The sequence below is a fragment of the Hyla sarda genome, chromosome 6 (genome assembly GCF_029499605.1).
Source record: "Hyla sarda isolate aHylSar1 chromosome 6, aHylSar1.hap1, whole genome shotgun sequence".
Taxonomy (NCBI): domain Eukaryota; kingdom Metazoa; phylum Chordata; class Amphibia; order Anura; family Hylidae; genus Hyla; species Hyla sarda.
The window spans coordinates 221,409,199-221,429,254 of NC_079194.1; the positions used below are offsets into that span (position 1 = coordinate 221,409,199).

The window sequence follows — 20,056 nt, forward strand, 5'->3', positions numbered from 1 at the left end:
ACACACACAATTACCAAGAGGAATAACAGAGGGAGGAAGACGTATTTTCCGTAGCTGTAACATAACTTCAGCTGTAACATTCTTTACAGATCTGGAATATAACTGGTCAGCAAGGGCACTTTTTGTGCTACTGTGTTAAACTCTTTTCTATAAAACCCAATACTCTCTCCGAGAAGCATGGGACCCCCAAACCTTTTTTCTGGTGGCTCCATACAAATTGTATTTGTCACACTAATAGGCCATAGACAGGGATATTTCTACCGATTTAGTCAGACAAGGTTGCTTACCCATAAGGGCAGTGTTTCCCAAGCATGCTCTTCAAGTAAGGTCATGTTTTTAAGATTTTATTTTATTTTTTTGTCTTTTACAGGCGATACAATTATGGTCAGTGCATCAGGCATCACTACAGTTATATCCACTGTAAAAGGCTAAGAAAATCCTGACAGCTTGACCTGTTGGAGGGTACTTAAGGACTGCACTGGGGAAATGTTGGGGAAACTATATAGATACATAGTTTTTTCCCCAAAATGTTCTCACTTCTCTTGCTTTACATAGAGTAGTAATAAATTAAGAGCACACGAAATGTAGAGCTGCAGACTTGTGCACACATATTGACACACTCCAATTTGGATGTGGAATTTGTGTATAAAATGTTTCCATACAAAATTGTGGCATACTGTACTTCATGAAAATGCTAGCTGTGTATGGAAACATTTTATCCTTTAGAAGCATTGCTGTCTAATAAGAATAGCTCTGTACCTACTGCACATGACAGTGCAGCTTAGTATTATGGCTAATCATCACACAGCATCTGAGCAGTGCCGTACAGACTTTCTGCACACGTCTCTGGTCATACACTGCTGTAAGCTAGATTGGGTAGGAACATATTTAGAAGAGTACTGTAGCTCACCTTTGTTGCTTTGAGTTTCCACTCATACTGCGCTCTCTCGTTTTCCAGTTCCTCCACTCTGATTCTTAAGTTTTTAAGCTCCTGTATTAGCATCTGTGAACGAGACAGAGAAACGTACTCCATGAGCACCAGGTAAGACGTGGACATCCACACAGAGCAGGCAAAACATACAGAATGCTCATTGACAATGAGTCGATCAACCCCATGCAGCTAACACTAAGTCATGAAGAGACAATGTCACTCTTTGGCCTGTCCACACTTGAGTCTGATGTTCTTCAGTGATTAGGAACTTTCCCACCTATGACATGAAAGCATGTGAACAGGCGAACGCGTTCGTTCTGGAAACTGTCTCTGCAAGTCTGTGTCGCTTTAGGCAACAAACATTTTATTTGCAGCTTTCAGCGCCTTGAAGGCAAATTGGAATATTTCTCAGAAATGGTTACCAAGTCTGTGGCACAACATAAAGCATGGTTACTTTGAAGAGGGGCATCTAGGGGCCACAATACTTAAGAAAAAAAAAATTTACAGATAGTCTAAATAACTTTTAACATGTTTGCTTGCTATAAGGGTACATTCAGATATTTCTCTAGCAAATGTGCCACAACTTTCCAAATTACTTGAATGGAGATTGTAGAAATCCATGTAGAAATCCATGCACATGCTGCACAAGCCGCCCCATTCACATGCACAGATTTTCATAGACAGGAATTCCTGCAACAAAACTGCCATGTGGACAGAACTTCTGCCGGAGATCGAGCTGGCGGCACTAGGACCGTGTGGACTGCATTGGCGTCCCCACAGATGGCAATGCATTTCTGGGTGGATCTTTTGGGAGATCTGCTCAGAAATGCATTGACATCTATGGGGACAGCAATGCAGTCCGCGCAGTCCTAGTGCCACCTGCTCGATCTCCGGCAGAAATTCTGCCCAGAGATTCCACAGTGTGAACCTAGCCTAAATGTCCCTTGTAAGGCAATGAAGAACAGGTAACTTCAGAACCAGGTGGGAATCTGATGGCACTGACCAGGAATCAGTTGAGAGGAGCCAAGGTAAAATCCAACTCGTTTATTTTAAGACCACAATGCAACGCGTTTCGCTGCGCATGCGCAGCGAAACGCATTGCATTGTGGTCTTAAAAGTAACAAGCTGGATTTTACCTTGGCTCCTCTCAACCGATTCCTAGTCAGCGCTATCAGAATTTGATCTGTGTCTGAAGTTACCTGTTCTTCTCTATCTTGTTTCCTGGGAAGGCTGCAAACAGGATCCTGTGTTACCTACGCTCATTCCATTGTTGTGTATGGCGATACACAACCCTTTGCGGTAAGAGACGTTCCCAATCTCCTTACCCGTTTACCGGTGATTCTTCACCATTGGAGAACCTTTTCTCTTTCATTATTATTGGAAGGCAGAGGATAAGCAACATTTGGTTGCAATATCATACTCGCCCAAATCTACAATATGGACTATACAGCAGGACACTGTAGTATCTACAGTTTCATTTTACAAAGCCATAAGTATTCCATGTGCTTCCATATAGATAGAAATATATATTTTTTAATTCATACATTTATATAAATCGGAGGTATAGTATGAGGCCATAAATTTCTAATCACACGGAACAGGACACAGAGCTTATTAGAACCATAATATGGTCATTTGGCCTAAAAGCACCAGAGTTCACATAAGGAGATACAGAAACTCGAAAGTATAAGGCTGCATTCACATCTCTTTTTTTTTTACATACGGGTGCCGGATCCGGATGGGGGAGGGGAAAACCGGGCGCTCCCATACCCCAGCCGGATCAGCCCGTAAATCCATTTACTTTAATGCCGACCGGAGTCAAACGGGGACTCTGGTCGGCTCAGTTTTGACCCGTATCTGGTTTTGTGACCGGACCTAAAACCGTAGTACACTACGGTTTTAGGTCCGGTTGGGAAACCACATACGGTTCAAAACTGAGCCAACTGGAGTCACCGTTTGACTCCGGTCGGCTCATTAAAGTAAATGGATTTATGGGCTGATCCGGCTGGGGTACGGGAGCGCCCGGTTTTCCCCTCCCCCAGCCGGATCCGGCACAGTATGTAAAAAACGAGATGATAATGCAGCCTTAGTCCAGCTGCATGGGCGTGCTTATACATCATCCAGGCTAGTTATCCCTTCCATATAGATAGTACTAACGCAGATGATGAAATGTCCAAATTCTGACATATTTCTTAAATTGCTACATTGCCCAATACCCCCCTGGATTTGTCATAGGAATTCCATTCAATTACATCAAATACTGTTATGTACTGTAATATTTCTAAGTCACAGCAAAATAAACAAGCACTGAAAATCTGAGCCTTTAAGATGTATAGCAAGCAATATGACACTTCAACACAAAGCACACATCACTACAAAGCCCTTGGTACCAATAAAAACTCAACTTTTCTCCCCATTAGAGGCGGCTATTTATCCACTGGTCAATTGTCATTCTATATTAGTAAATCACAAAATGGCCAAGGACATTTGTACCGTAGGTGCAGCCATTGTTTGCTATGGGATAGGGCCTGTTAAGAGGTTTGTCTCAGCTAAGGTTTGCTTCATCCTCTTTGGTAGAATAAGCCAGATAAAAGCGAAGAGGTGAATTGAAAGGGGGAGCTAATGTCCCTGGTTGAGTGCAGGAGTAGCACTTTGGGAAATCATATTGACAAGCCAATTCAAATACTTGCTACCGGGCTTCATCTCTAATATATATTATATATACACATATATGTATATATGTGTGTGTGTGTGTGTGTGTGTGTGTGTGTGTGTGTGTGTGTGTGTGGTGTGTGGTGTATTATCTACACTTCAAATATATAAAAATTATTTCTCTTCTTTCTCTGTAGTTTTCTAAAATGTTCAAAAGCTACACCATTTTTCAATTTCCCCAATATATTATTATAGAGAGGAACAAGCAAAGAACAGAGCGCTTCCCTGTGTGGTATATTTTGACATAGGTGATTGAAAACTCACCTTAATATATACTCAAGGCAGTAGAAGAAAGACAAGGCAGCACTACCACCAACATCTTCCCGATCTCTGGCGGGATCGGGAAACAGAAAAAATGCTGCAGCCGAAGCTGCCCAGGTGGTGGGCGGCTGCCCACCACCCGCGCAGATTCGGCTGCAGCATTTTTTCTGTTTCCCGATCCCGCCAGAATGGTACCAGGAGAGGACTTCCAGGAGTAGTGGGTTTCCGCAGCGCTGACCAGGAGTAGACACGTCAGGTAAGTAGGAGGAGGGTTTATTTAAAACAATAAAACGCGTTTCACCGCGCCTGCGCGGCTTCATCAGATGCCTGATGAAGCCGCGCAAGTGCGGTGAAATGCGTTGCATTGTTTTAAATAAACCCTTCGCTTACTTACCTGACGTGTCTACTCCTGGTCAGCACCGCTGAAACCCACTACTCCTGGAAGTCCTCTCCTGGTACCGTTCGCTTGACTGGGAAGGCTGCAGACCGGGCCTCACTCACGCTGACCATTGTCGTGTGTGAGCTCACACAACCGCATTTGGTAAGGGTTAATTCAATATCGTGTTCTGGACCCTAAACCGGCGGTTTCGCGCTATGGAGCGCTCCCTTTTCTCTTTTCGATTCCACCAGAGGCCAGCTTCTTTTTATGAAGATGATGAAATAGAGGTTATGTTTTAACAGGTGTGTGCCAATGTGAATTTCTTGCTTGCTGCATCACCTTAGTATGTCAATAGACATTTATCTGTGCATAAATTAGGACTATGTGCACAAATGTCATCAATGCATACGCTAGTAACTAAAACCTGGTATAATTGTTAGTCACAAACAATATGCACCATTGAAGGACTAAATAAGTAGTGCTTTAGTACATAACCCAACCATACCCCATGCAAGGATCAGAATACTTCTCATACATCCTTCCCTTCACAACCATTACACTTCACTGGTTGTGGGGGATCACAACTTGATGTGTCGTGGACAGCCTTGATTAGGTCTATAATTTTAGGCTGGGTCTCCCTTTCTTGGATTTTAGCATTGATCTCCAGTTGGAGTTTGCACATCTGCTCTTGGAGTTCATTGATCAGATTGACTACAGACTGCAAAAAAAAGGCAAGAAAGAAAAGGTGTATACAAACAAACAAAAAAAAACTCAACAGCCTGAAACAGAAAAAAAAAAACTATCACGGAAAAGCAAAAGATCAAATCAAAATGAGATCAATAATATATAATTCTTGGTCGATCACGCCCAGTGTTGGACTGGAGTTTCACGTCCACATTCACTTGAATTTTAATCTTTGTTATCGTTGCTCATATCAAGGACTAACAAGTTATTTGTGTGTCATTCCATGAGAAAAAGTTCGAAGTGACTGGCTCCAAACTCACCTCTTTAAAAGGGGTATTCCAGGCCAAAAATTTTTTTTATATATCAACTGGCTCTGGAAAGTTAAACAGATTTGTAAATTACTTCTATTAAAAAATCTTAATCCTTCCCATAGTTATTAGCTTCTGAAGTTGAGTTGTTGTTTTCTGTCTAACTGCTCTCTGATGACTCACGTCCCGGGAGCTGTGCAGTTCCTATGGGGATATTCTCCCATCATGCACAGCTCCCGGGACGTGACATCAGCATTGAGCAGTTAGACAGAAAACTTCAGAAGCTAATAACTATTGGAAGGATTAAGATTTTTTAATAGAAGTAATTTACAAATCTGTTTAACTTTCCGGAGCCAGTTGATATATATAAAAAAGGTTTTGCCTGGAATACCCCTTTAAGGCTATGTTCACACGGGTGAATGTCTGTATGGAAAATTTCTGTGTAAACATGGTAAATGGTACTCCCGTGGAAAACTTTTTTTTTTTTTAAATCAACAGGTGCCAGAAAGTTAAACAGATTTGTAAATTACTTCTCTTAAAAAAATCTTAATCCTTCCAGTACTTATTAGCTGCTGAATACTATAAAATAATATTATTTTCTTTTTGGAACACAGTGCTCTCTGCTGACATCATGACCACAGTGCTTTCTGCTGACATCTCTGTCCATAGTAGGAGAAAATCCCCATAGCAAACATATGCTGCTCTGGTCAGTTCCTAAAATGGACAGAGATGTCAGCAGAGAGCGCTGTGGTCATGATGTCCGTAGAGAGCTCTGTGTTCCAAAAAGAAAACAATTTCCTCTGTAGCATTCAGCAGCTAATAAGTACTGGAAAGATTAAGATTTTTTTTAATAGAAGTAATTTACAAATCTGTTTAACTTTCTGGCCCCAGTTGATTAAAAAAAAAGAAGAAAAAAAAAAAAAAGTTTTCCACCGGAGTACCCCTTTAAGTCTTCCCAGGAGAAACAATCACTGCTGAAGTTTTAAAGGGGTACTCCACTGGCCAGTGTTCGGAAGTAAATGTTTCGAATGCTATTTTCACGCTGCCGGGGTCGGTCTTGCCCCACCTGACATCACGGCCGTCACGCCCCCTCCCATAGACTTGCATTGAGGGGGCATGGCCGTGATGTCAGGTGGGGCATGACTGACCCCGGCAGCGTGAAAATAGCATTCGAAACATTTACTTCTGAACGCTGGACAGTGGAGTACCCCTTTAAAGGTTGCAGAAGTGGTTGTTAAAACCCCACCTCTCTCAGTCAGTCATCTGAAGCTTCTGATGGCATTTCTGCCTGTCTATTCCAAGAATCCATTTGTACGGAGCACAGTCCTCTCTTACACTTGTATCCCTCAGTGTTTGGCTACAGACATGGAATTCAACTGCAGAGCCTAGTAGTCAAAATCAGTATCTTCAAGAGATTTCATAGGCTTGAGTGTTTGTTACTATTACTAGGACACAAGGCATTAAACAGCTGCAAAGTGGTCAGCGTGTCTCAGGCAGCCAAACCTATAGACAGGCGCGAGATGAAAAACAGCTTCGTGTATGAAAACTACACAAGATAAAGACTAGTGAGGGGGCAGGTAACCTTCAAGGGTAGATGAGGCTCACCAGCTGTTACAAAACTAAAAACTCCAAACATGCCCTGACAGCAGGCATACTGGGAGTTGTAGCTTTACACATCCCCCCCCCCAGAAAATCATGCAGGGGGGACAGATCATGGGGGAATTCTGCCTCTGCCCGCAGACTTTGCTGTATTATATGCTCCCTGGGTCAATTTAACCCAGGGAGGCATCCGTAGCCGGTCACTACCCGCCGGAGCCTCTTTGAATTGCGTGCGTAAAAACAGTTCAAAGACGGCCGTGACCTCTGCCCTGACGCAGGCTCCGATGGCGTCACTCGTCAGCGCCTGCCCTGTGGAGAAGAGAGAACGCGGCCTGGCTCTTCTGGAGATCGCTGCGTGGGACTAGGTGAGTTTTTTGTTATTTTATTTGTACTCTGGGGTGTGTGTGTGTGTGTGTGTGTGGGGGGGGGGGTGACTGGAAACTATAGCACCTCTACAACATTCTACAAAAACGCTGAATGCGATGGCCGCCACCAGCTACCACTCATTCCCGCTTGTTACTGGTCCTACAATGCGGCTTTTGGTCACAATACACATAGACGCGCTATTATGTAATTACTTCTGGGAATGTTTATTACTGCTTTTTATAGTGTAGTCCAATTATATGTGAGTTAATGTCCTTTGTATGTTTAGTTCACAAATAGAACAACTGATGGAGTGCACTTCATACAATCATAGATGCATAGTCTCCAGCGTTATTCAAAGTGCATATATAATTAGGTGTTACATTCATAAACATAAGGTGCATAACTTTGCCTTGATGTCAGGACCCTTCTTGTATAATTGCACAAAGTCCTGTCTATTACATCGGGTCCCTATATTAGCACCAGGTAATGTATTCACTGTTCACTTTATTGCAAATGTCCCAACACTGCGCTATTGCATTAGTGCCCGTCACTGGTGGCCCATGAATCGATAAGAATACACGCTACAACGTGATCCCTGATGAATTGAGGTGGATGAAACACGTAGGATGGTCTATGACAATATGAACAGAGCCCAAATACTTGAAACCAGCTACCACTACATAGGAAACAGCTAAGTGCAATTACATAGTGTTATACAAGCTGCAGCCAATGCATAACAAAGGAAGCTGTGTACATATGTGGATTAGGAAATGGAGTGATGGGCACTAGTGTAATAGCGCAGTGTCGGGACATTTGCAATAAAGTGAACAGTGAATACATTACCTGGTGCTAATATAGGGACCCGATGTAATAGACAGGACTTTGTGCAATTATACAAGAAGGGTCCTGACATCAAGGCAAAGTTATGCACCTTCTGTTTAATAATGTGCAGTTTGCACAAAATGTGAACGGTAACACCTAATTATATATGCACTTTGAATAACGCTGGAGACTATGCATCTATGATTGTATGAAGTGCACTCCATCAGTTGTTCTATTTGTGAACTAAACATACAAAGGTCATTAACTTACATATAATTGGACTGCACTATAAAAAGTAGTAATAAACATTCACAGAAGTAATTACATAATAGCGCGTCTATGTGAAAATGGTCCAATAGAGTAAGTGTGAAGTACACTGTGTATTGTGACCAAAAGCCGCATTGTAGGACCAGTAACAAGCGGGAATGAGTGGTAGCTGGTGGCGGCCATCGCATTCAATCACATTCAGCGTTTTTATGGCATGTTGTAGAGGTAACCTGATAAGTGTAATACCTACCTACCAAGCTAGCTAACAACCTATCTACCTGGCTATTTAACTACCTATGTAGCAAGCTAGCTGCCGGCCTACTTACCTGGCTATCTAGCAACCTGAATACCTACCTAGCTTTCCATCTACCTAGAAACCCGACTACCTGGCTACCTACCTAGCTATCAACCTAACTACCTGGCTACCTACCTAGCCAGATAACTTATCCAGCTGGTTGCCTACCTGGCTACCTAGCCAGCTACCCACCTATGTTGCTAACAACCAACCTTGCTAACTACCTAGCTATCTACCTAGCAACCTAACTACCTTCCTGTATGGCTATCTACTTAGCTAGCTAGCAATCTACCTAGACACCTAACAAGCTATCGGTCTACCTATCTAGCTAGCTAACAACCTACCTACTTTCTGACGTATTTATCTACTGGGGGGGGGGGGAATAGGCCTACTTAATGTGGGACCTACTAGCCTTATTATGAGAGGGCAGTGCACTAGAAAAATGCAGTGTCTAACATGTTTTTCCTGCAGATGCTTAAGAGACTCTGGATGACTACGGGGACAATGGATTTATCCAGTGCTGTCTTCTACTGATTCTGTGTACAGCTGGTATCTACTTCTTTATTGTCACTGTACAGGGACATACAGTTCTGTATACAGTGATTTTATTTTGTAACAGTATGATGCATTAGTCAGTCACTGTTTGATGTAAAGTGTGTTCTGGATGAGGCAGTATTATTTGGTCCTGGTATTGTTTATATTCTGATATTGGAATTGATAGTCTGTTTATAGTGGTTTTTACTCAGTATGGTGGTATTATCCAGTCTGTGTGTGCGCTGGTATAATTTGTTCCATGTATGCCGATATTAGTGTTAATATTGGTCTCAGTATTCAGGATTTGGTCAGTAATAATATGGTGGTAATATGGATGCTGATTTTATTCCTCCTTGTATACTGGTTTTAATGCTTAAAATTGTCCTCTTCTATAAAGACTTTTAGTTATGAGATTTATTTTTGGCTCTGTGGTCTGTAGTTTTTATCTGTATCATTTTTGTTTTGATAGTACTTTTTGATCACTTAAAATAAACTTGTTTTTTCTGGTATATGAAGTGACCAGAAATCAGCAATTCTGGACATAGGGATTTTTTTTTAACGTTTACACCATTTCCCATGCAGTTTCATTAATGTTGTATTTTAATAGTTTTGTCATTTCCACATTCGGCGATACCAAATATGTTTATTTTTGTTCAACGTATAGAAGGACAAAGAAACTCACCCAGCACTGTGAATAAACTTCTTGTCACGATCCGGACTGGTATGCAGGTAGTGGATCCTCTGGTCAGTGAGGCGATGACGCGGCCGTACCGGGGGACCGGTTCTAAGGAGTTACTGGTTTTCACCAGAGCCCGCTGCAAGGCGGGATGGGCTTGCTGCGGCAGTAACTCCCAGGTCGTATATCCCGATAGCGACTCGACCTCACTGACAGCTGAGATAGGCGTGGTACAGGAGGACTAGACAGAGGTGAGGTCAGACGTAGCAGAAGGTCAGGGCAGGCGGCAATGGTTCGTAGTCAGGGGCAACAGCAGAAGGTCTGGATACACAGGTTATGGCACACACTAAATGCTTTCACAAGGCACTAGACAACAAGATCCAGCAGGGACAGGAAGGGGAAGTGAGTTTATATAGTATCCACAGTAATCAGGACTGATTAGGAACAGATTGGGCCAGGCACCAATTAATGGTGCACTGGCCCTTTAAATCTGAGAGACCCGGTGCGCGCGCGCCCTAGAGAGCGGGACCGCACGCGCCGGGGCTGAGACAGAGGACGGGGCAGGTAATCAGAACGGGATGCGATCTGCAAGCGGACTAGTGCCGCCATGCGGATCGCATCCCCGTCGGCAGCACTGTAGCAGCGCTCCCGGTCAGAGTGAGAGACCGGGGCGCTGCAGGAGACCAGACGCCACGAGCACTCCGGGATGGATACGGGACCCGGAGCGCATGGCGTTACACTGCTTTAATTCATGTGGTACATTACAAGACAGGATTGCGGTGGCAGTCGCGGCGAGTGCAGGACGCCAGTGTGCAAGATTCTTACACACTGGCGTCCTGCCCTCGCCGCAGCTGCCACCGCAATCCTGCCATGTAATGTATCACATGAATTAAAGAAGAAGTTTATTCACAGTGCTGGGTGAGTGCCTTTGTCCTTCTATATGTTGAACTGTATTCACATGCTGCGACTTTCTGCAAATGAGCACCACCCGACTAGCTGTTATCTCTACCGTCTGTGCTCCCACATTAAGACTGTCAGTATCATATAGCGTGCAGTGCCTGCACTTCTCTTTTCTTTGCTTCACTACTTGATGTTTATTTTTGTTTACACTTTTATTAGGGAAGGGACATAATCACTGATGTGCGGCATTAGCAAGAAATGAAGAGCGTTCAGCTAGTAAGCGCACTTCCTACACCCAGACTGCTACCAAGGCATACATGTGCACCCTGTCTCGTCAAAGTGTTAAGGGTGCCTACACTAACCCCTTGTCCTGACCTCACACACACAGGCTACCTCTCAGAGTCCTGACAAATCCCTATCTCTTGAATTCACTGCTCCCTGAAGGTACCTGTGATGAGGAGCCTGTATTTTCATGCAAAATTAAGTGGTCCCGCCCCTTTTGGTCCCTCCCTTTTATGGCTCCACCTTTTGCAAAGCCACACCCAATTATAATGCTATTTTCCACCCCCACGATTTTTGGGGGTTCCTATGCCCCGGAGCTAGGGTGAGACATAATGGAGTGTAACCCCTGTGGAGTTGGCTGCATTATCTGAAAAGCCCAGTGAATGGCAGATGGAGACCACAAATGAATTAGTATGCTGTTAATAAAGACTGGAGCTGTGATCACATGATTAGCAGCCATTTCATGAGAGATAATGCTGATTGGTGGAGACTTCGGTCACATGATAGTGACATCACACAGGTCCTGTGTCCTGAGGATTTGTTCAGATGACTACAAGCTTTGCTAGAGAAAAGACTAGACCACACTAGCTGAGAGAGAGAACTGCTGGCAGAGACAAGCATTGAGTCCAGACATCTGGTGAATACAGTGAGAGGAGACTGCTGCTGGACTGACCTGGTTAATGGTGTTGTGAGGGCAAGCCTAAAGCCTCTTCCCTGTTCCACTACAGGGCATCTGTCTCCTTACTCAAAGTAAAGACTGTGAGGTTCAGTGGCGGATATTAAAAAGCACAGGCTGCTTCAGTGACTGCAGAGCAGGACTTATAGGGGCCCCAACACTCCTATGTGCACCAATGGCCATTAGGGCGAAGATAAGGGGGTGGGCCGAAGGTGTGCTAGTGGGTGGGTGAGGAAAATCCCCATTGCATTCCTATCTGTATTACACTACTTTATTATCCTATGTATGTTGTTCATTAGCCACTTACTATGTAAAGTTAGTTCACATTAGGCTGTGTCAGTCTCATTGTACCAAGTATGTTCCCAGTGGGACCCCACATCCCTACACCGGATGCTCCACTGGGTGGAGGCACTGCCGCAGAGATGTACCCCAGCTCCCAGATAGCGGAGGCTCAGGATCCGCCTGTCAGGCATAGTGAGGTGGCTAGGGTGAGGGACCCCAGAGACACTATGGGGCGCTCCCAAAAACCCGCTACAGGAGATTGAGATGGTGTTTTCAGCATGGTTTTTGTCTGTGTGGACAAAGCCTGAGGGTCATATCACCTTTTGGGAATCTTTTTCATCAAATGTTTTGGATCCTAACAATTTCTAAAGAATGCTCCTCCACCCATTCTTATATTGAGTTAAAAAATAAAGTAGGTAACCATCCACCTAAAGGCTCCTTTACATAGGCCAGTCATGAGCTGAATGGGCTTCTCGTGTAAAAGGGCCCTTAGCTGTCAGCTGAACATATTTAAAAAGGTAGCTGTACCTCTAAAGATATGCACAAGGAATTGATGACCTAGAAAAGGGGAAGACAACATTCTTAGACTCCTCTGGCAGCAGCTGATCTCCTACTTGGCCAAAGTATTGGGCAAGATGAGATCCTACATGCTAGATCATTCTTTACCCTGACATGTACCATCAGGGGGAGAGTTTGGGTGCCCAATAGGTTTCTGAAAGTAATCAATGGGTTTGGTGGACTTACATCCAAAGCTAGGTTCACATAATGACTGTGCCTTACGTCAGCAATCTTTCAAAATTGGATCCAGATGTATACAAACACTGGCCTTGATTTACAGAGTACAGAGTCGTTTTATTTGTGTCCGCCCTCACCCCCTAATTTTTTAGTTTTGCACTTTTCACTACGTTTTTTATTTTTATTTTATTATTATTATTATTATTTTTAATACAACTGCTCTGACCTGTCAGGTTTCTCACAGCTCAAATCTATCACATTTTATATGGGAACATTAGTAAATATGTTGGACTAAAAAAAAAAAAAAAAAAATATGTCAGTGATATGCCCCTTTTTCGGCTGCCACGCCTCTTTAGTAAATGACCCCTTAATGGCCATAATGTAGTCCGCTAGTCACTACATTAAAGTCATTTTTTAGTATATACAAGTTTTGACTCATGAGTGTAGGAATACATTTTGAGTTAGACATAAAATACATACTAATAGGGTCTGCGTAGAAATGCGTAGCACCCCAGGTTGCTGACATACGTGCCTTGGAAGGCAAAATATAGGGTGAATGAGTCCTAAAGTGCATGGCCACCTTAAAGCGAAACTGTCACCAAGAATATGCTTGGGAAGCTGCACACACCGTGCAGTGCACAAGAGCTTCACAAGCATATGTGGTGTCCCAGCACCAAAGGCTGTCCTGTGGGCTGCAGATCTTCTCGGGCATGCCTGCTGCTGGTGTGGTGCCCACTGTTGCATTGTTCATCATGTTCATGCACTTTACTATATTTACTGTATTCATTATGTTATTTATGTGCTGTATCTTTAAGAGGGAGGTGGGAGGACAGCCGATTTATCGGTGAAATCCTTTTTAAAAAAGATGGAAAACTATAGTTACCCCATTTAAGGACTAGTGTCTAGTCCCTGTCTGTTCATTTAGTAATAGAATGTTAAAACTTTAATAAAGATATTTAAAGAAAAAAAGTAGGGAGATGGAGTGGTAACCAGGTGACCCTGTCTACCCAATAGGAACCCCAAAATTCTCCTGTATATAGTGTAGGTGGGAGGAAGTGCCCCAGTTTTAGTATCAGTTTGTGCTTAGTCATTGCTCCATGTGAGCTGCAGTGTGGAAAAGAGTTGGAAGTGGGAGGTGGACCCAGAGGGAAGCCTAAAGAAGTTGGTGAGTTATACCCAGTCAGCGTGGGATATCTTCAAGTATCAAATCTCAAGTTTAAATCATTCAAATGGGTGAAAAGCACCATAAGTCCCAGCAAGGCAATAGGGATCCCAAAGGTTACACTGCATCCCTTCTCCTCTGCTCTGTACTGCATGTGTTGTACCATCTACACTTGCCTCAGTAAAAGACAGTTATCTGTAACCCAGTGTGATTATTGCCCTGTGTCTGGCCCAGGAGAAGCTGCCTCCACCTCGGACCGTGTATAGGCTAACCTTGCCCTGGCGTCACGAATTGACAAGCGTATCTTGCACCCCCTTGTCAACACGGATATTCTAGGCTTACCTTTAGTGGCACCTTAGGCTAGTTTATACTTACACAATCAAGCTTTATAATCCTCTCGAGAGTCAAACTGACTGTTGGGGAGGCTGAGCCCTGGGTCCTCTCTGCTCCGGGCCACACCGCCTACTTTCTGCCTACGTTCTGCAGTTGATTGACAGGCAGGGTTCGCCTGCTTGTAGCGGCCCTGTGTAGCTCTGCTGCCGCGCGCCTTACCTGTCAATCAATGGCGCAACATAGGTAGAAAGAGGTGGTGTGGACCGGAGCAGAGCTCCCCTACTGTAAGTCTGACTCCTGAGGGAATTATAAAGCTTGATTGTGTAAGTATAACACTAGTCTAAGGTGTTACTAAAAGGTATGCCTAGAATATGCTTGTGAAGGAGGTGTGCAGCTTCACAAGCATATTATTGGTGACAGTTTCGATTTAAAGGGGTATTCCGGGCAAAAAGATTTTATCTCCTATCCAAAGGATAGGGGATAAGGTGTCTGATTGCGGGGGGGCCCATTGCTGAGACTCCCCGCGATCTCTCTGTAGCGCCCGCATTCTATGTGGGTGCTGAATCTCCAGTTTCGGAAACCTCCAGGTTTCCGGGACTGGGGACGTGACGTCACGCCACGCCCCCTCCATTCATGTCTATGGGAGGGGGCATGACGGCACGTCCCCAGTCCCAGAAGTTTCCGAAACTAGAGATACAGTCCCCGCATAGAATGCGGGTGCTGCAGGGAGATCGCGGGGGGTCTCAGCAGTGGGCCCTCCACGATCAGACATCTTATCCCCTATCCTTTGGATAGGGGATAACATGTTTTTGCCCGGAATACCCCTTTTAGAACTCAGATTTCTCTGCTGATTTCAGGTCTCAGTCCATGTGGATTATAGGCCAAAATCCGTGTCAGTTCAGCTTACAAACCATGGCCCATTGTCTTCAATGCCATCAACACAACCCAGACAAAAATATTACATAACTTTTTCTGGGCAGGTTGCCATTGAATGGGGCTACGACCTTGTCCAAAACAGTGGCGCTTGCAAAATGTGCCACATAAACAGGGCCAAAGTCTATAACCTCTTTATAATAGAATTGATGAAAAAAAAATCTCCAAATATTACATTAAAAGTGACAGGAAGCTACTGTTGACTGATCTGTTACATTTATTGTATATTTTAAACTGTCTTCTATAAATGGCCTAATTGAGTCTTTGACATCTTCAAGCCCCTTTTAGGCCTTGAAATAGAAATACATGCTCTATTTATATGTTGTTAGGCATTCATGGATAGATAACGCATATATTTCTATAAGCCACAATTAATAAGAAAATAAAACCAGATCTGTAAACAGTAGCTAGTATGCTTGTTGACAGTTTCGGTATATAGTTTTTAAACAATATACAGAGAAAAAAAATAAGCAAGACACCGGATAAAAAACAAAAACAAACAGTAAAGATATGAAGAGGATACTGATAACCAAAAGTAGAGCGTCCTTTTAAGTTGTGTTTTATTATTGAAAAACGTAACCAGCTTGAGGATGAACAGAAGAGTTTTCAGGCCTCCAATATTGCAATCCTATATCTGCATCCACTTTAGGGATTTGGATGCAAAAACAAACTCAATTATCCAACACTTAAAGAGGTAAAAATAAAAAAAAGAAGAGGTCGGATATAAGAGAGAATGTAGTTAGCGCAGCTGAAAGTTCTGAGAATAGATATGATCACACACTCATGAAAGACGCTGCTCTGGTCGGGATAAGGTGCAGTCCAACAGATGATGTGTGTATATATATATATATATATGTATATATATATACACACACATCAATAAATGACAAAGGAGGGACGGGGAGGGTAAAGAGCGACTAACCTCTGCCTTATTGTGGGACTCCGCACAGTCGTTCTTTTCTTTCTCCAAACCAACCAGCTTTATCTTGAGGTTTGAAATTTCGGCCATCAGATCCAGCTTTTGGGTCTCTAGAGACGTCCGACTCAGAAGCTCCTACAAAGAGAACATAAGTTCTAAAGTCATACAGATGAAGCGAGCCCAAGGCTGTCCATAAATCTGATAAAAACCAGAGTGGTACATCCTTTTGGCTGTATTCCAATATGGTTTACAGTCACAGTGTACCAAACAGTTCCTTACAATTCAGTATGATGCTAAAATAATACCAAACAAATAATAAATACAATACCAAAATACAGTTTCTAAATGAAAGCTCCATACATAAAATAATATCATAACCATGCTAAATATTGGCTAAATAACACTTTTTAATCATTTATGAGGCTCTAAATCCTCAGGTGCCATTCGTGGTGCCTTTTATAACACAGACAGCTGATGCTAAAAGAAAAATCTTCATCCTCAGGCCTTGTTCACACTGCTTAAAATATAGGGAATAGCCGCTGTTTTTTGGGAAGACATTCGGCATATTTGAAAGTTTCAAGAGGCGCTAGGAAAATGCATGTCTCATAGATGGCAATGCATTCTGAGCGAAATCCGCAGAAAGAATAGACATGTCTATTATTTCTGCACATGCCTGAATCGGGCTTTCACCTAAGGGTACGTTCCCACACGGCGTATTTTGCTGCGTATTTGGTGCTGCGTATTTTCCTACCCATTGTCTTCAACAGAGAAAATAAAATACGCAGCAGCAAATACGCAGCAAATACACCGTGTGGGAATGTACCCTAAAGAAATATCTGCCATGGAAATTCTGTCGTGTGCACACTGCAACACAGCAACAATGGGACTCTGCTGCAGTGGGATTTCCATGCGGAATACTTCCGCAGCATTCCACTCAGAAATTCCGCCACGTGAACATAGCCTCAGGCTATGTTCACACGGCAGAATTTCCGAGTGGAATTCTACATATAGTATTACAATCTGCATATCCAGTAGGTTTCCACTATTATGGCCCTCATCTATGAGGGGAATGTAAAAGTCATTACATCGGATTTTTGCTGTGTATGAGATAAATCAATGAAGTCACCGGTGATAGGTCATATTTATCCAAAAGGTGATGTAGCAGAAAATGAGGATAGGTTTCATGAACTGAAAACTTCCATAAATCATTCCTCATTTATTCAGAAACCTTAGAATAATACTTTCTCCAGAAGCATGAGAAAGGAAATGAACTAAGACTGTGCCAATTATTACACAAGGCAGCAGATCCTTCAGTACTGTCACAGGGACCAGCTCTGGCGCTAGGAGAAATCTGTCACACGTCACAATTGTCCACATTTTTGTTTGAGGATTCCATCAAGCTTCTCAGTATATTTGGTGAGAAAAAAAAAAAGACAGACGACTGCAGTGTAATTCCTTCCATCGTAAATACTGGAGCCTGGATGGATCTCATTATAGTCAACAGGGTCTAAAGGAACCATTTGAATCCTTTAGAAAACAGATCCATCTTAGAGTGAAAACTAATTTGGTTTTAACCTCATTCTGGCTGCAGGTGTCTGACAGCCCCTATGTTTTCACCCTTATAGTAATGTTATAAATAGCATAGCAGCAGAGAGCACTGTGGTCAGACTGGAAAGAACTACACAACTTCCTCTGGGAGCATACAGCAGATGATAAGTACTGAAAGGATTAAAGGTTTTAAATAGAAGTAATTTAAATTCTGTATAACTTTCTGGCACCAGTTGATTTGAAAACATTTTGTTTCCTCCAGAGTTCCCCTTTAAAGAAGTGGCTTTGTTGCCCACAGCAACCACAGTTGAATCTGTATATGTGTAGGAATAAGTAGTCTACAGCTTCTTGGTATAGGTGGTTAAGTAGACCGGTAGGTTATTCTCCATTTATTGCTATAAGGAGATGGCAAGCTCTATGTTAATTTCTGTCAGTGGATGCAGTAAATTTCTACAGAATTTAAAATAAATTTAAAGGGGTACTCCGGTGGAAAACCTTTTTTTTCTTAAATGAACTGATGCCAGAAAGTTAAACAGATTTGTAAATTAAATGTTAAAATATATTAATTAATATATTTAACATTTAAATTTTCTCTATTGGTCGGTGAGGATCAACTTTATTAACCAGCTTTACCTCGGATTTTTGGTTGTGAGCTGCACACACAATTTTTTCTTTCTAGATTTCTAAATTACTTCTATTTATAAATCTCAATCCTTTCAGTACTTATTAGCAGCTGTATGCTACAGAGGAAATTCTTTTCTTTTTGAATTTCTTTTTGTTTTGTCCACAGTAATCTCTGCTGACACCTCTGTCCGTGTCAGGAACTGTCCAGAGCAGCATAGGTTTGCTATGGTGATTTTCTCCTGCTCTGGACAGTTCCTGATACGGGCATCAGGTGTCAGCAGAGAGCAATGTGGACAAGACAGAAAAAGAAATTCAAAAAGAAAATAATTTCCTTTGTAGCATACAGCTGCTAAGAAGTACTGGAAGGGTAAAGATTTTTTAATTAGAAGTTATTTACAAATCTGCCTAACTTTTTGGCACCAGTTGATTTAAAAAAAACATTTTTTTCCACTGGAGTACCCCTTTAAAGCTGTCCATACACATTACAAATGCATTCACCAATGTTTTTCTATAGTATCTGCTTACTATTTAATGTGCATAGGGACATTTCAGATGACCAGTGAACGTTGATCGTTTTTCTTAAAGGGGTACTCCGATGAAAACCTTTTTTCTTTTAAATCCACAGTTGTCGCATGCAAATATATAGGCCTAGAGTTGCATTACTTACCGCACCATGCCCTGAATGTCATATGAACTGAATGATGCCCATGAGTATACCTACTTTGCTGTTGTTTCAATAATGGGGTTAAAGGGGTACTCCGGTGAAAACCTTTTTTTTTTAAATCAACTGGTGGCAGAAAATTAAACATATTTGTAAATTACTTCTATTAAAAAAATCTTAATCCTTCCTGTACTTATTAGCTGCTGAATACTACAGAGGAAATTCTTTTCTTTTTGGAATGCTCTCTGATGACATCACAACCACAGCTCTCTCTGCTGATGTTATTATAATAACGCTTTATTTATTGTTGTCCTTAGTGGGATTTGAACCCAAGTCCACAGTACTGCAAGGCAGCAGTGCTAACCACTGAGCCACCATGCTTCCCTTAGCATACATCTGCTATGCACGGTTGCAGAGATGTCAGCAGAGAGCACTGTGTTCTTGATGTCATCAGTGTTCCAAAAAGAAAGGAATTTCCTCTGTAGCATTCAGCAGCTAATAAGTACTGGAAGGATTAAGATTTTTTAATAGAAGTAATTTACAAATATGTTTAACTTTCTGCCACCAGTTGATTTAAAAGAAAAAAGGTTTTCACCGGAGTACCCCTTTAATCCCATTATTGAAAACAACAGCAAAGTGGGTATACTCATGGGCATCATTCAGTTCATTTGACATTCAGGGCACGGTGCGGTAAGTAATGCAACTCTAGGCCTATATATTTGCATGCGACAACTGTGGACTCCCATTGTAAAATAAGATATACAGTATATACTGCATGTTCTATGTTTGTTTTTGGACTATGCTTTCTGAAAGTAGAAAAAAAAAAAAAAAGAAGTCTATTGGCAAGGTGACATAAATTGGCAGGTGACATGAAATACAGCCTGAGTGTTGATCAGTGCCTTAGGTGTGTGGTCTGCTTCATATCATAAGCTTTTATGCCAGCGTTTCCCAACCAGGGTGCCTCCAGCTGTTGCAAAACTACAACTCCCAGCATGCCCAGACAGCCGAAGTTGTATATTGGCAAGGTGACATAAATTGGCAGGTGAACTGAAATACAGCCTGAGTGATGATCAGTGCCTTAGGTGTGTGGTCTGCTTCATATCATAAGCTTTTATGCCAGCGTTTCCCAACCAGGGTGCCTCCAGCTGTTGCAAAACTACAACTCCC

General features: G+C 42.5%; 1 protein-coding gene across 7 annotated transcripts in view; it reads right to left on the bottom strand.

Moving 5' to 3' along the window:
- Positions 1-20,056, bottom strand: part of PPFIBP2 (PPFIA binding protein 2) — a 214,250-nt gene that overhangs the window by 64,937 nt on the left and 129,257 nt on the right. For all 7 annotated transcript variants that reach the window (XM_056526592.1, XM_056526593.1, XM_056526589.1 and 4 more), the window contains 2 exons: positions 16,060-16,191; positions 911-1,003 (listed from right to left, as the gene is read on the bottom strand). In XM_056526592.1, coding sequence (XP_056382567.1) covers positions 911-1,003; positions 16,060-16,191 — 225 coding nt within the window. The remainder of the gene's footprint in view (positions 1-910; positions 1,004-16,059; positions 16,192-20,056) is intronic.